Raw genomic sequence first — 15877 nt, 5'->3', positions numbered from 1 at the left:
GCCATCCCGTTCATGCCCTGCTGCACACGTGACTTCACCTCTGACAAGCATGAGGAGGTTGGGATAGTTCTGCCAAGAGCTCTTTTTGAAGGTAGTAGGTGAGGGCTGGCTGGGTGAAGGCAAGAGAGGACATGAGAGCAGCCAGGCTGGAAAAGGCCCAGGCCAGCGTGAGCTTCCATCATAGTTTGGGAAATGGGATGGAGTGAAGTGGAACTGCCCACCATGAACTGGAATAGTTAGAATTGAAATCTGCAGGTACAGGTAGCAGGATGGGTCCAGATAGTTCTAAGGGGTGGATTATAGGCTTAGAAAGCTAAGCATATTTGGGGAAGTGGAAAGCATGCATTTCCTGCTTAACCATCCATAATCTGAAGGGGACACAGGAAGAGCAATGTGGTCATGGGCCAAGTCAGGAGCAGGGCCTCCACTAGGGGCAGAATGAAAAAAGGCTGGGGTCCAGCTTTGCCTGAGGAAGAGTCATCGGACCAGGGACTCAGAGGAGACTGATGCTCAGAGCTCCTTCTCACAGCTCCATTTGAAAAGCAGGTAGGGGCTGTACCTTACTTGAGGAATGTTCAGAGGGAGGGGCACACCAAGCTAAGGGCTGACCTTTACCTTCTAAGTTAAAACGACAGCTGATGTGGATGTTTCTAAGGAGCGCCACAGGAAGTAGCCTGAGTCCCGAGCACTGCATTCCCACTGTACACCCAGGCCATTACCGACAGAGAAACCTCTGGGTAGAACTTTAGCAGATTCTAGTACTTTCTGATGATGTAGCATTGTGAGTGACACCAGATTTTAGTACTGCTCAGGGCAGTAGGCAGCGCTGACACAGGCTGCTGGAGTGGTCTGGGTATCAGGGGATGGGGTTATTCTCTGGACTGCCACTTCCTCCTTAGGTTAAGAAGTGGTAATTGGAATTAGGATATGGTTTAAGTGTCTCCTCTTTCCCAGGTCAGTGGTCAAATCTGAGGCAATCTCCAGAACCAAACTAAAAGAATAAGGGAAGAAGAGCCTTTGTGAAGGATTCTTGTTCTTTGTGAAAAGAAAAGTTATCAGAACCAGAACTTGACTCAGAATTTAATAATTTTAGGAGCACCGAGTCTTCAAGTTATACCCGCTTAGCATGAGAAATATTTAAGTCGGCAGATCAGAGGCTGGTTGAAGCAGGTGCTTCAGTTGTACTGTAACAGATAAAGAGGGCCAGGGGAAATTCTGAGGTCACATTCAGGATGGGCTCAGTATTCGTCCGTCCCCGGGCCAGGAGCCTCAGGGTCCTGTCCAGGTGTGGGGGAAGGCAAGTCGCTCCATGGGACGGCCCAGAGCAGCATACGCCTCTGGCCTGTATTTCTGAGACTTACCTGGGCGGTGGGCATTGACCCGGGATGGGACAATGGAGGTCCCGGAGGGAAAAGCACTCTGAACTCATGGGACAGTCCCCGCCGGATGCGCGTGACACCGGGGCCTCCCCCCTCCCCGCCTTTGCTCCCTGAGCGCCCTAGCTTCGGTCCCCGGGGTCTCAGGCGTTAAATGGAAGGAGGCTGCTCCGGTCCCGGCCTCGGTGGACTGTTTCTCAGGCGGCCCGGAGCGCGGATGCGGCCGAGGGCGCCCCCGCCGCCCGCAAGCTGCGGACTCCGCGGCGGGAACAAAGGCAGCACGTGTCTGGGCGGGGCGGCGGGCGGGGCCGCTCCGGCCCCGCCCCGGCCCTCCCGGCCTGGCGCTCCCCACCAGCCCGAGCTCAGCTGCGCGGTGCGCTCGCGAGTCTCACGCGGCCGGGCTGCTGCTGGCGCGGCAGCGCCGAGCGGGCGGTGAGCAGTGCGGGGAGGGGGGCGGCCCCGCGGGGCGGGGCGGGAGGTGCCGCGAGTCCCCGGCGCTCGAGTCCGGGTCCTGGATGGGGCGCGGCGAGTAGAGAGGCGCCCGGGGCTCGCGGCCGCGTCGCTGTCCGCACCGCGCGCCGCTCGTGCTGAGCACGGCGGCGGCCCCGGCTCCCGGGTGAGACCAGGCCCGGCCGGCGTGTGGGCCGCGCGCGCGCGCCCGAGAGGGAGGCCACTGAGGTGCGCGCCGGGGCGGGCGCGGGCGCGGCGGCGGCGGCGGCGGCGGCGGCGGCGGCGAAGGCGGCCGAGCGGGGGGCGGGGCCGCGGCGCCTGCAGAACCTTGGACAGAAGCTCCCGAGCCGCCGCCGCCGCCGCCGCGCGCGAGCCCCACCGAGCCCCGGGACCGCGGCGCTGAGCCGCGGCGCGCATTGCGGAAGGTGCGGAGCGCCGGAGCCACCTGCTCGGTAAGCCTGCCCCTCGGGCCGCTCGCTGCCCCCGGGGGGCCGGGGCCGCGGCCTCGCGCCGTGTCTAGGCGGGTTCCCCGGCCGCCTCCGCCGGCGCCCGGGCCCCCGCGCTGCCATCCGGACCGCTGCGGGAGCGGGTGCCGGTGCCGCAGTGGAGAGGCCTGGGTTGCGGCGCGGGGACGCGGGCGGGGCCGTGTCAACCGGGGAAGGCCCCGGGCGCGGGGCCGGGGCCGGGGCCGCCGAGTCCGGGGCGGAGGAGCGCGGCGCGAGCCCCGCCTGATGCTGAGAACCATCTTGTTTTCCCCCCACAGATCCGGAGGGGCGGCACGCGACCTCGGGAGCGCCCCCGCCTCCCTCTGGCCGCCGCGGGCTCGGTGAGCTTCTTCCCTCCAGCCGGCAGGCTGGGCGCGCAGGGGCGCGGGTCCCCGCCCGGCGCGCAGAGGCACCATGGGCACGGTGCTGTCCCTGTCCCCCAGCTACCGGAAGGCCACGCTGTTTGAGGATGGCGCGGCCACGGTGGGCCACTACACGGCCGTGCAGAACAGCAAGAACGCCAAGGACAAGAACCTGAAGCGGCACTCCATCATCTCCGTGCTGCCGTGGAAGAGGATCGTGGCCGTGTCGGCCAAGAAGAAGAACTCCAAGAAGGTGCAGCCCAACAGCAGCTACCAGAACAACATCACGCACCTCAACAATGAGAACCTGAAGAAGTCGCTGTCGTGCGCCAACCTGTCCACGTTCGCCCAGCCCCCGCCGGCCCAGCCGCCCGCCCCCCCAGCCAGCCAGCTCTCGGGTTCGCAGACCGGGGTCTCCTCGTCCGTCAAGAAGGCCCCGCACCCTGCCGTCAGCTCCGCAGGGACGCCCAAACGGGTCATCGTCCAGGCGTCCACCAGCGAGCTGCTGCGCTGCCTGGGCGAGTTTCTCTGTCGCCGGTGCTACCGCCTGAAGCACCTGTCCCCCACGGACCCTGTGCTCTGGCTGCGCAGCGTGGACCGCTCGCTGCTGCTGCAGGGCTGGCAGGACCAGGGCTTCATCACGCCGGCCAACGTGGTCTTCCTCTACATGCTCTGCCGGGATGTCATCTCCTCCGAGGTGGGTTCCGACCACGAGCTCCAGGCGGTCCTGCTGACCTGCCTGTACCTATCCTACTCCTACATGGGCAACGAGATCTCCTATCCGCTCAAGCCCTTCCTGGTGGAGAGCTGCAAGGAGGCCTTTTGGGACCGCTGCCTCTCCGTCATCAACCTCATGAGCTCCAAGATGCTGCAGATCAACGCTGACCCCCACTACTTCACGCAGGTGTTCTCCGACCTGAAGAACGAGAGCGGCCAGGAGGACAAGAAGCGGCTCCTCCTCGGGCTGGACCGGTGAGCCCGCTAGCCTGCATCATGGCTCAAGGATTCAATTCATTTTTAAAAATTTATTCTTAAATCAGATTTTGTGTACAGTATGTGTCTAGCAAAGCCACCAAGGGCCTCTCCCTTCCCACCTCCCCTCCTTGGGGTTTTCCTCCGCCCTGCCAAGAACTCTGGGCGCTTCTGAACTCCTGAACCTTGTGCAACATTCAGAAGATGTATTCAGAGCCACTCCGGCCCCTGACCTCTCACTCTGGGGAATTGAAAGGACTGACCGGCCTCTGCCGCCTGCGCCTTTGCTGGACCAAGGCAGGGAAGGCGGCCCACAGCCAGGGAGGAACGGGAGTTTCTGGTTGGAGGCCATTTGCTGGTCGTCTGTTCTCCCAGAGGCTCCTGGACTGCGCCGCACGTGAGCTTAGAAGGCCAAATGCCCGTGGCCCTGGGACAGCCTCTTCAATCGAGGGGAAGCCGGCCTGGTGCGGAGATCATGTCCTCTTAATTTGGCCATGCATGACCCTGGTTTGCTCTTTCTTCTTTTTTCGGGAGAAGGGCTTTCCTTTGTGGAGACATGGAACCACCCCCACACCCCCTCCTCCAAACCTCCCCTCCTACGCCTCCCACCCCCAGCCCTGTTGGTAGTGTTGGTTAATGAGCTGGTTTGACTCACTAAGTTCTTTCATTTTGGGTCCCGGCTCCCAAGGGGTGGGGTGATGCCAGGGACAACTCCTTTCTTGGGTGAATTTTTCATTTGAATCATGCAGCTTAGTCATCCCGTGGCGAAGGCCAGGGCAGCTGCAGGTGCCCATTGTCAACGGCCTGCCTCCCAGGGAAGGTGGGGCTGCCATGCCTGGGACTGAGCCGGTGCCCACCTAAGGGCTCAGGCTTCTGCCGGTGCCCATGACGTTTGCCCTGCGGAGCTGCAGGGGTTGGGGCGGGGGTGATGTCAGGGATCAGGGTGATGTGGTAATGATGCACCCCTCCCCTCACCCCCTGTTGATTTAAAGCTGTTTCCAAACAGTTGAGTCTCTCCTGAAGACGAAGCCTTGTCCCGAAAGGCCCAGTGAGACAGCTGGATCTTGGAGACAATTACGAGCTGGGAGCCGAACTCCTGACTGCCTGCTGATTCTCCCACTGATCATTTGCAGCTGCTTGTTTGGGTCTCCACCTTCAACCCTAGTGGCTGTAAAAACCCATGATGTGTCACTTAATTTTCTTTCTGATTCTCCCAGATCGGTGGCTGGGGGCTTGGGAGAGGACCCAGAGAAGGGAGCCAGCCTTCTGCGATCCCTCTGGCTTTGGGGAACAAAGACTGATGTGAAGGCCCACAGAGAATTCTCTCTTCCAGTCTCAACCCCCCATGGGGGGCTGGAAGGGGAGGCTGGGGGTGGGGGAGGCAGGGGGCCGTTTTACATAGGATTAGCTTCCAGGTGGCTGCCATTTCAGCACAAGCACTACTGAAATTCACATAAAAAAGAGAAAGCTGTGAAACTGAGGTCCCGATTTAATAGGCCCGGCGTCGAGCCTGCGGGCCCCGTGGTGCTCGCAAGAACGAGGGCCTGCCCTAAGCTGGGAGCATGGGCCTCAGCTGCGCCCCGAGGCTCACGCTGAGCTGCTCCCAGCACCGCCGGCCAGATTTACCTGCCGCAGGGCTGGAAGGAACCCGCGGCTGCCGGCGGGGACCTCGCGTGCAGCGCCTCTTCTCCGCGGGAGTTGTCACACAGCCTGTCTGTGCAGATCCTGCTGCCGTGTGTGACCCGAGGTAGGCGGCCGGTGGGGGCGTCGGGGCCCCGGCGGCACGCGAGGGTGGGGGTGGGGTGGTGTCGGGGGGGGCCGAGTGTCAAGAGCCGGGACCCGGGGTCTCGAGTTGCTCCTTTGTGGGCCTTGCCGGGCCTGAACTGCGGGAAGGCACGCCCGCGGGATTCCAGTTTTGTGTGTTTCCTTCTCTCTCTCTCTCTCCGTATTTATTTTTTTAATTTATGGAGGCGGTGCAAATTTCAGGAATGGTTGGGGACTAAAGAAAGAACTCTCTAGCTCCATCCATGTGAAGCCTGGCGAGGTCTGCTCCTCTTGCACTGGTCATCAGCATTGTGTAAAGAGACTGATACACTTGAGTGTGCAAGCAATGAACCCGTTTGACATGCTGCTACGAAGACTACTTTTAGATCAATTAAAAAAAAAAAAGGAAAAAACTAACCTACAAAAAAACCCCCACCCTTTATTCTTTAATTGTTGCTTTTACAGTGATATTGTGCATGCAAACCAGGAGCATTTTGTGTCTTAAGAAAAATAATCTTAGAACAGATGGCTGTGAAAATTACACCCGTGCACAGAACAAGTCACAGGAATAATAGTTCAGGATTTGGTTTTTCTCTTTTTTCTTGTAAAACCTGAAGGGTTGATATATTCTTTCCATGCAGTTATTAGAACTTAGTTTTGTTCTAGCAGTTGTTAAACTTGCAATGAAAAGGAAATGTGCCATTTTTTTTCCCACTTGGAACTATTCTTAGCTGTATATTTGAAACTGCTAATTACACACGTGCGATGTATGTTGGTTTTTTAGTGCAATTTCTTCTGTAGCTATTCTTTGACCAAACTGTGGGTATTGTTAATATTAATTTATATTTGTCTCATTTTTGTATGTATGCGTAGCGTGTTTGTAAGTATGTGTGGTTTATAATCTGACAAGGTCATGAAGCTCAGTTTGGCTGTAATTTAATTCCCCTCCCCTTATTTTTATTTATTTTTGTACTGTGCTGATTAAATAAAATGCACTGACCATCCATTACACAGACCATTTTTTGTGGGCACATCCTTCAAGAGCAGGTTGGGGCTCACTCATTTTTATAAAGGAGTCCTGTGCTCAGAACATAATTGGATTGCGGTGTGGGGGAGGGGAGGAGGGCAGGGTTAGGGGAGAAGGCTTAACAATTGTGTTCACGGTTAAGGTGATTAAGAAAGAAGCCCAGGTGAAGTCAGCTTGGGTTTCGCGGCGTGGCCAGGGCAGGAGTTGGTCTCCCAAGGCCCAGGACCTCCGATCAGGGAGAGTCAGGCCCAGGCGTGGCCTGGCGAGGGTTGGGCCCCCGGCTGTGCGGGGCCGGGCTCTGCCTGTAGCCCACTGCCCGGAGGTCCCGAGGCCAGCAGGAGCCGGCTGGGTCCGTGTGGTTCAGCGCCGCCAACCTAGCTCTGCGCAGGTTTCCAAAGGAGCAAACTCCAGCTCCCAGCTAAGCAGCCTCCCTAGCCCCCAATTGTAGCAAGGCTGGGGCCCCCTACCGGTTGTATTGCCATCGGTCTGTGCTCCCTCTTGCCACCAGCCTGAGCCTTAGAGACCTGGTGTGTTGGTCTCAGTCCTCCCCAGGCTCGGCGCCTGGCGGGCTGGAGCTGCCCCGGGCCTTGGGGGGCACCTGTGCAGGTTGTGCCTTTGAAGCTGGCAGCCTTGCGATCGGGGTGCCTTGTCTTCTGAGTCAGAAGCCGTGGTTGCGTGCTCTGGCCAGTGACCGGGGGTCGGGAGCATCCTCTGGCTGCAGCACCCTGGGGTGCTGGGGTGGCCCCATCTCCCTACAGGGCCTTGCTTGCTGGCAGCTCACCCATCCCAACCAGTGGGTTCGGGGAGGGGCTGACCAGCCAGCCAGCCAGGGTGCACTCAGGCCTCTCCCTGAGCTGCAGCCCTGGAGATCCGAGTCTTGCCTTTATTCTCTGCGCGCTTGGATTTCAGTAAAGGTGAAAGCAATGCGCTTTCAGTGCGCAGGCCTCAACATAGTGGAAAAGTGTGGATTTAACACCGCCACTCGGCCCCCTCCTGGCTCCTTCTCCCCACAGCTGTCTTCTCACTAATATTTTTCATCAAAAGCCCCAGGCCAACTATCTTCCATTTTTACCTTGTGCTTAATGCTCCTTTCAGCCTCCAGAATAACAATTGACTTTCTACATGCCCAGATTTCACCATTTTAGATAGTCAACTCAATAAGCAGAATACCTTTAAGAGTAAGATTTAATGCTTTATTGCTCTTGATGATAAATCAAAATATGCTTTAGAAATAAAGTTAATTTAATGGAAAATAGGAATATACGCACCAAACCATAAAACCACATTTAACTAAATCACGAGAAAACACTTCATTGCATACAATCACTGTGTCCCTCCTGCTTTGCCTTTGCGCCGTGATCACACCTGGAATTCTTTCCTTCAGTGGCCACACACACTGTGACTTCTTGCAGGACATCATGAAAAAGTGCTTGTGGACGGTGCTGGCGCATCGGCCCTCAGCTGGGAGGCGCTGAGCTCAAGGCCAGAGGCCACACCCAACGGTGGGAGGTGGGACTCCGGACTCCCCCTTCCTCTCCAGGCTCCAAAAGGCACTCGTTTGGCATATTCTCTTTTGGTGTGTCTAAAACATAACGTTTGCATGTATCTAGTAAAGCAACAAGTTTGGGGGCAGTAATTGGAAAGGAGAGGCGATGTTCCAGTTAGGGAGGACCGATAGTGTAAGGCAGTTGGCAAAGCTGTGGGTGTTGCTGAATGGGGCCCTGTGCGGGCAGCTGACCAGGCTTGGAGGATGAGAGTGGGTTTCAGAGACCTGGATGGCAGCAGGGCTCTTGTGCTGTGGATGCTATGGGGTGTGCATGTGCTCGGCATCGGGGCGGCGGGCCCTGGGTGTGCCAGGCGGGGCTGGGGTGTGGGGTGGGAGGGGCGTGGAGATGGGGAGCGGGGAGGAGCATGCAGGGGGTTGGGGAGGAGCCCCAGCGGCGAAACAGTGTTCTTTTCGACACCCTGTCTGGCTCCACCTGGGGCGTGGGCTCATTCTTAGCGCCTCCTTCACCACATGGGGTGCCTGGGTCTTGACTCTTGAAGGTTCCAGGCTGGGAGGCCTGGGGCTGCCCAGGGGAGTGCGGTGTGGTCCCGGGGCGTCTGGAGCACACGTACGCTCTGCAGGGCAGGGACTGGCAGGGTGACCACTCTCCTAGCCTGGGTGGGCATCCTGGCCTGGCCCGCAGTGCCAGGACCCCCGCTCTCTTTCCTATCGCTCCCGTTCCCCAAGTTCCTGTGGGCCTCGACCCTCCCGCCCCTGGCCTGGTTCTCCACGTGAGTGTGAGGCAGAGGCATTGGAGGGGGAAAACTTCCAGACCCCCGAGTGCTCCCCTTTTATTCCATTTTATTAGTGTTCCTGACACCAGTGTGGGTAGAGCGGACGTGGTGTCTGGTTAGTAACCCTGCTCCTAACTGCAGAAATGAATGTAAGACTACCATGGCCTGGGCTGCGTGGATAAGTAGGATGATTCCTGGAGCGTCCCCGAACCATGCTCTCTGGGCAGAGGGTCAAGGGGCTGGGCCAGCTCCGAGCGGGACAGACTGCCCGCTGGGCGGCATGGTTCCTTTGGCCAGGGGCTCCTGGGCGGAGGGGCTGGTTCTCCGGGTGAACCTGCTCACCTGGTGGTCTCGGCGGGCTGCTGGGGAGAGGGGGTTCATGGGGAGCTCTGAGAAGCTCCCTGAACCAGGGCGTGGGGTTGCCATCACCTTGGGGAGGAAGGGGCAGCTGGCCCCAGAGAGAAGGCAGGGCTACCTCCCCACAGCCGCCCCCCAACTCCAGGGGCTTGGCTTTGGTTGGAAACGACATCCAGGCTCCCCCAGCCCTCCCCTGGCAGGGCCAGTCACAGGGCCAGGCAGGCCGATCTGACCTGGCATGGGGGTGGCCCTCGCTGACCAGAGGGGAGCTGTTTTGGAGGGGCTGCTGCAGGCTGGGCTGGGCACAGGGTCTTTGATTTGTTGAGGGGGCCGTGGACAGTCGGGACAGAGGAAGACAGAGATCAAAGGCAGAAGCCGGGCTGGCCCTCGGAGGGGATTCGCAGGGGAGGCAGGGGGCTTCCTCCCAGCCTGGACCCTGACGAGCGGGCGTCTAGTGGCGGCTGGGCGGGCAGCCCTCGTCCCCCTGCGCCTCAATTGCCGGGCACACTGAGGATGAAGCCCGAGCGATTCTTGGTGAAGTCAGGCTGCGGCTGGTTGAGCCGTGTCTCCACGGAGACTGTGCACTTCTTCCCGTGCAGGCTGCACTGGACAGGGTTGGTGACGTTGACTTGCAGGTGGCGCTTCTCGCTGGAAGAACCGAGAAGACAGGCAGTCAGCAGGCGGCTGGGGCCGGGGGAGTCTCCGGGCCACACAGGTGCCCCCCAGGCTGGGCGCAGAGAGGGGGAGGATGGGAGAGATGGCGCTTGGCTATACGCCCAAACCAAAGTCAGAGGTGAGCCAGGGCCCAGCTCCCGAGAACCCACACACGGGGCAGGACAGAGCACGGAGCCACAGCGGAGCCATGGCCACCACCCTCGGACCTGAGGCCAGGGACCAGGGCCTGGACTTTAGATGTCAGCTGGGGATGTCTCGGCAATGGGCTCTGATGTGATCATCAGTTCTTTCTGATGGCAAGAGAGAGCCCCAGGGGTAAATGGGGGCTCTTCCCTACCCATGGTCCCCGACAAGAGCAATGCCTTCCGTGAGTCCTGGCTCGGCCCTGCCTGTTGTGGGTCTGGCTGTGAGAACCAGCCTGATGCCAGCGGCCCTGGGGTGGGGGGTGCTGCTCCCACATGGGGTGGCTCTGTGGCTGGCAATGTGGCAGGGAGGGTGAGCAGCGCTTCTACCCACATGGCAGGCAGCTCGTGTGTGTTTCCCAGTCCGGGGGCCACGTGGCTCTCCTGGCCCAGCCGGGGTGCCAGGCGGGGAGGCTGCACACCTGCTAGGTAGAAGCAGTACCCATCCTCCGGCGCCTTGAGACGCATTGATTGCACTTCAGATGCCGCTTACATAAGAGCTGGGAGACCTGGCGGCCGGTACGGTCTCACCCTGCGCCTCGAGCCTCTCTGGCTTTCTCAGCGCTGGGAGGTCTGGACCGGCTGGCCCGCCTTCGATTCCCCCGGGGCGCTCTTGGGTGTGGTCAGGTTGTGTTCCCTGGGCGGTGGCTGCTCTTGGCAGGGGATGCCAAGGGTCCACCTGGATGGGAAGCCAGGCCGAGGCTGGCACAGCTGCACGTCCGCCCAGCCTGGCCCAGGGGAGAGGGAGGCGCTTTCCAGGCACTGCTGGGCTTGGGTGACACCATCACTCAGACCCTTTACTCCGGAGGAAGAGCACCCGCGGGCTCTGAGTGCCCGGGACACCGGGCTGGCCTTTGCCGGAGCACCGAGTGGGCAGCCGTGGCCGTGTTCTTAGGGGCTTTCCACATGGCTGTTTCCTAGCAGCTTTCTTGTTCAACGTGTTGTTGAAGCAGAAAATGGACACAGGAAGAGACCCATTGTTCTCTCTCATGGGCACTAGGTATCTGCTGCTTAATGTCTCGTCTGCTGCAGCTAAAACCTTGGCTTAGATGGCTATTTTTAACCAGGCTTGGGCATAAAAATAGCAGAGCCCGTTGGGGGCAGTGACTCGGGCACCTCTTCATTCCTGCGGGAGCCGGGCTGCTGAGCCTGTGGTCTTGGCGAGGGGCGCTTGGACCCTCCGGACCGACAAAGCCCCAGCGCTGCAGCCCTGCTTGCAATTGGAGCTGCCCTGAGTCCCTGCCTGTCTTTGTAAGGCTGCTGTGGGGTTTGGGCAGAAGAGAGGGGGTTGAGTAGTTACATGTGTTGAGGGCAGGAAGAAGAACTGGCTTTTTGGTGTGAAGAGCTAGGCAGCTAAGCAACCCCCGGCTGATGCCATCCACACTGCCATCAACAGACAACAGAGTAAGGTAACGTGGATTGAGTCCGACTTGAAGAGGAAGAGAAGAGAATTACCACACAACCCACTTCTGGATATACACGCAAAAGAAATGAAAACAGGTGTTCAAACAAAAACTGGTATAGAAATGTTTACAGCAGCATTATTTACAATAATGCAGAATAAGCTTTGGATACATTTCATCCATTTATGATAATGAAGAACCTCTTCAGACAGTGGGCACAGAGAGAACACACTTCAATATAATAAAGGCCATGTATATGGCAAACCCAGAACTCACATCATACTCGGTGATGAAAAGCTGAGAGCATATTCTCTACGATCAAGAACAAGACAAGAGTGCCCACTCTGGACACTTACTCAACATGGTTTTGAAAGTCCTAGCCACAGCAGTTAGAGGAGAATGACCACAATGCCCAAAGCAATCTACACAGTCACTGCAATCCTAATCAGCTTACCAATGGCATTTTTCACAGAACTAGAACAAGAGGTTTTAAAATCTGGGTCTCCCTGTGGCTCAGCAGTAAACAGTCCATTCAATCCCTGGGTCGGGAAGATCCCCTGGAGGAGGGAATGGCAGCTCACTCCAGTATTCTTGCCTGGAAGGTCCCATGGACAGAGAAACCTGGTGGGCTACAGTCTGTGGGGTTGTTGCACAGTTGGACACAACTGATCAACTGAGCACTCAAAAAAATTCTTTTTTGAAAAAACACATGGAGACACAAAAGCCCCTGAAAAACCAAAACAATCTTGAGAAAAAAGAATGGAGCTGGAGGAATCACCCTCCTTGACTTCAGACTATACTATAAAGCTACAGTCATCAAAACAACATGGTACTGGCATAAAAACACACATATAGATCAGGAGAGAAAGCCCAGAAATAAACCCACACACTTACAGGTCAATGAATCTACGACAAAGGAGGTAAGAATATAATGGAGAAGAGATAGCCTCTTCAGTAAGTGGTGCTGGAAAAACTGGACAGTAAAAGCATGAAGTCAGAACATAACACTATATACAAAAATAAACTCAAAATGAATTAAAGACTTAAGTGTACACCAGATACTATAAAACTCCTAACATATGCCTAGGAGTGGGATTTTAGGGTCATAGGGTAACTGTAGTTTTTAAAGGAAACTCTACCTTCCTTCATAGTGGCTATACCAATTTACAATCCCACCAAGAGTGTAGGAGGGTTTCTTTTTCTCCACCCCCTCTCCAGCATTTAATATTTGTAGATTTTTTGAAGATGGCTATTCTGACTTGTGTGAAGTGATACCTCATTATAGTTTTGATTTATATTTCTCTAAAAATTAGCAACATCAAACATCTTTTCATGTGCCTTTTGGCCATCTGTATGTCTTTGAAGAAATGTCTATTTAGGTCTTCTGCCCATGTTTGATTGGGTTGTTTATTGTTTTGATATTAAGCTCTATGAGCTGTTTGTATATTTTTGAAATTAATCCCTTTTCGGTAGCGTTGTTTGCAGACATTTTCTCCCTTTTTGTAGGTTGTCTTTTCTTTTTTTTGTCTATGGTTTCCTTTGCTGTGCAAAAGCTTTTAGGTTTAATTAGGTCCCATTTGTTTATTTTTGTTTTTATTTCCATTAGGAGACAGATCCTAAAAGATACAGTTACAATTTAGGTCAAAGAGTGTTCTGCCTATGTTTTTCTCTAGGAGTTTCATAGTATCATCCCACTCCTGGACATGTATCTGGAAAATACCGTAATTTAAAAACATACATGCACCCCAGTTCACTACAGCACTATTCACATGGAAGCGAACTGAATTTCCCCTGACCAATGAATGGATAAATAAGATGTGGTACATACACACAACGGAATGTTACTCAGCCATAAAAAAGGGGCAAAAGAATGCCACTTGCAGCAATATGGATGGATGTAGAGATTATCATACTAAGCGAAGTAAGTCAGAGAAAGACAAATATATGATATCACTTATGTATGCAATCCAAAACTTGGTAGAAAGTTTAAAATCTTATTTACAAAACAGAAATTGACATACAGACATAGAAAACAAACCTATGGTTCCCAAAGGGGACAGAGGGCAGGGGGAGAGAGAAATGAGAAGACTGGGATTAATATATACACACTGCTATACATAAAGTAGATAAACAACAAGGACCTCCTATGAAGCACAGAGAACTATATTCAATATCTCATAATAAACTATGATGGAAAATAATCTGAAAAATAATACATACACATATAACTGAATCACTCTGCTGTATACTCGAAACTAACACATTGTAAATTAGCTATGCTTTAATAATTTATAGGTAAAAATAACCCAAACATCTATCAACTGAGGAAGGGACAAACAAATGTCCAATGCAATATTATTTAGCCATAAAAAGAATGAAGTAATGATGCCTGCACAATATATGGATGAACCTTGTTAAGCTAGACAGAAAAAGCTACATGTTATATAATTCCACTCATATGAAATGTCCAGAATAAGCAAATTCATAGAGACAGAAAACATATTAGAGGAGCTGGGGTGTTTCCTTTGATGAAAATATTCTGGAACTAGTCAGTGGTGATGGGTGTACAACAGTGAACGCACTAATTGTGACTAATGGTAAATTTTAAGTTAGGGGTATTTTACCACAATTTTTTTTTTCAAGTGGGTTGATCTAAAGGAAATGTTAGAACTTGTCCTCAAACCGTGTTTTTTTCCTCAGCATTTTAAGTTCAAACCAATATGGTTTGAAGGCCAGCGAGGGGTTTCTTGTGCTTATCTTGAAGCCAGACCAGCGCGGGAGGGTCCAAAAGGCAGACAAGGGAGCGGATTCTCCGCAGGTGTCAAGTGACACCTTCTGCTGGAGCTTCACCACACTGGAAATCTTCATGGAACCAGCGCACCCTCCTTAGTTTTTAAAGAAAAGAGCAGATTTGATAGCTGCTGGTGACAGCTGTGATGGAGGCTGCTGGCTGTGAGGGGGAGGGGCTTTCCTCCCGTCTTCTGTTACCGGATTTAATGGCTCAGCAAACTGTGGAATTCGGGGACTTTCATCTCGTTTCATCTGTTCCAAGCCATCATTGCAGACAAATGGCCTTGATCAAGTTACTTTGCTTCCGTTTCCTCCAGTCCTGTGCTCATCAGAGAAATCCATGGGTCAACACAAGACCGGATCTGCGGGCATCCTTTGCAGCGGTGCATTGAAAAGTTCTGCATTAAGTGTGGTAGTGCCAGTGTCTCCAGGGGCTGCACCAGCCCAGAACTTGTCCCCTGCTGTCCAGACCTCTGGTCAGCAGAAAACTCTTGTCCTGCCCCCCAGCAGCCTGGGACTTGAGCCACATTCTCTTTTTTTTTTAAAAAAAGAAAAAATTATTTTGTCTGTGCTAGGTCTTCGTTGCTGCGAGAGGGCTTTCCCTAGTTGCGCTGAGTGGGGCGACTCTCGAGTTGGGGTGCGTGGGCTTCTCATCGTGGCGGCCGCTCTTGTTGCAGAGCACGGGCCCTAGATGCACAGGCTTCAGTAGTTGCGGTGCAAAGGCTTAGCTGTCCCTCAGCATGTGAGATCTTCCTGGACCAGGGATCAAACCCACGTCCCCTGCGTGGCAAGTGGATTCTTATCCACTGGACCACCAGGGAAGCCCCGCCCTCTGTTCTTGAGGGCGTCCCCTGCTGGAACTCTAACATGTGCACTTGAAAGGGAATTGGGATGCGAGTGAGGGGAAGTGCAGAGAGCTGACGCATGGATCCTCTGGGGGAGTGGCCAGCAGTTCAGAGACTTCTGGGCTAACGCAATGATCTCTGTGTTTGGTCACAGGATGTGGTGGGAGGAAGCTTGCCTTGCACCAAGCACGGGCAGGTCATAAATAGATGCTTTTTGCAGCGGTGAGACATGCAGTGTTTCACAATAAACCTTAGATTCACCAGGACAGGCTGCCCTCCACCTGCACGCCTCCGGGACACAGTGCAGGGCCTCCAGCTCCCAGGGAGGACAATGGCCCGCTCGTGTCTGCAGCTGTTCCCTACATGTTTCGCTTCCTGCAAGAAGGCAGTCCTTTGACATGTCCTTCTGCTCATGTCAAACCGCAGAGGGCAGCTCTTTCAAAATCCTGCTGTAGGAAATGCTACTTCTGTTTTTGTCAGGGTCTAACGGACACCTCGACCACGGTCCCTCCTCCAGCGAGTCTGAGAATCCAAGCGCCCATGCAGTCTTGAGTGTGGGTGTCACATCTCCTGGCCTGCTGGGTCCTCTCTGGGTTTGTGGCTGGTGAGGGATGGGGGACAACACCATTTAAAAAGTGGTTTTTTTTTTTTGCTTATTTGGCTGCATTGGGTCTTAGTTGCAGCACATGAAGTCTGTAGTTACTCCGAGGCTTGCAGGATCTTACTTCCCTGATGAGGGATGGAACCTGCATCCCCTGAACTGCCAGGCGGATTCTTAACCACTGGACCACCAGGGAAGTCTAGTGACACCATTTTTATGTAGAAAATAAAACCTCTCCAGTCACTAAATGATTCTGAGCAGGCAGCGTGTCCCGAGGACCCCATGCAGCCAGCGTTTGCCTCCATGAC

The 15877-nt window shown here is 55.0% G+C and overlaps 2 protein-coding genes across 3 annotated transcripts in view; one reads left to right on the top strand and one right to left on the bottom strand.

Annotated features, from left to right (window-relative positions):
- Nucleotides 1-1716: 1716 nt before the first annotated feature.
- Nucleotides 1717-6415, top strand: CDK5R1 (cyclin dependent kinase 5 regulatory subunit 1). Of its 2 annotated transcripts, none has more exons than XM_070478706.1 (2): nucleotides 1717-1808; nucleotides 2590-6415. In XM_070478706.1, exon 2 carries the CDS (start codon nucleotides 2726-2728, stop codon nucleotides 3647-3649), a length of 924 nt encoding a protein of 307 aa, XP_070334807.1. In that variant the 5' UTR covers nucleotides 1717-1808; nucleotides 2590-2725; the 3' UTR covers nucleotides 3650-6415. The 2 variants fall into 2 exon arrangements, with proteins under 2 accessions (XP_070334807.1, XP_070334806.1); XM_070478705.1 differs by lacking the exon at nucleotides 1717-1808 and adding an exon at nucleotides 2159-2278.
- A 1200-nt stretch (nucleotides 6416-7615) lies between these two features.
- MYO1D (myosin ID) overlaps nucleotides 7616-15877 on the bottom strand; it is a 358148-nt gene continuing 349886 nt past the window's right edge. Inside the window, exon 23 of the mRNA XM_070478704.1 lies at nucleotides 7616-9721. Within this exon, the coding sequence (XP_070334805.1) occupies nucleotides 9565-9721 (157 nt within the window). The 3' untranslated portion in view covers nucleotides 7616-9564. The remainder of the gene's footprint in view (nucleotides 9722-15877) is intronic.

This window comes from Odocoileus virginianus, chromosome 17 (assembly GCF_023699985.2).
Source record: "Odocoileus virginianus isolate 20LAN1187 ecotype Illinois chromosome 17, Ovbor_1.2, whole genome shotgun sequence".
NCBI lineage: Eukaryota > Metazoa > Chordata > Mammalia > Artiodactyla > Cervidae > Odocoileus > Odocoileus virginianus.
The sequence above is the reverse complement of the archived record's forward strand: the minus strand, read 5'-3'. Positions and strand labels throughout refer to the sequence as shown.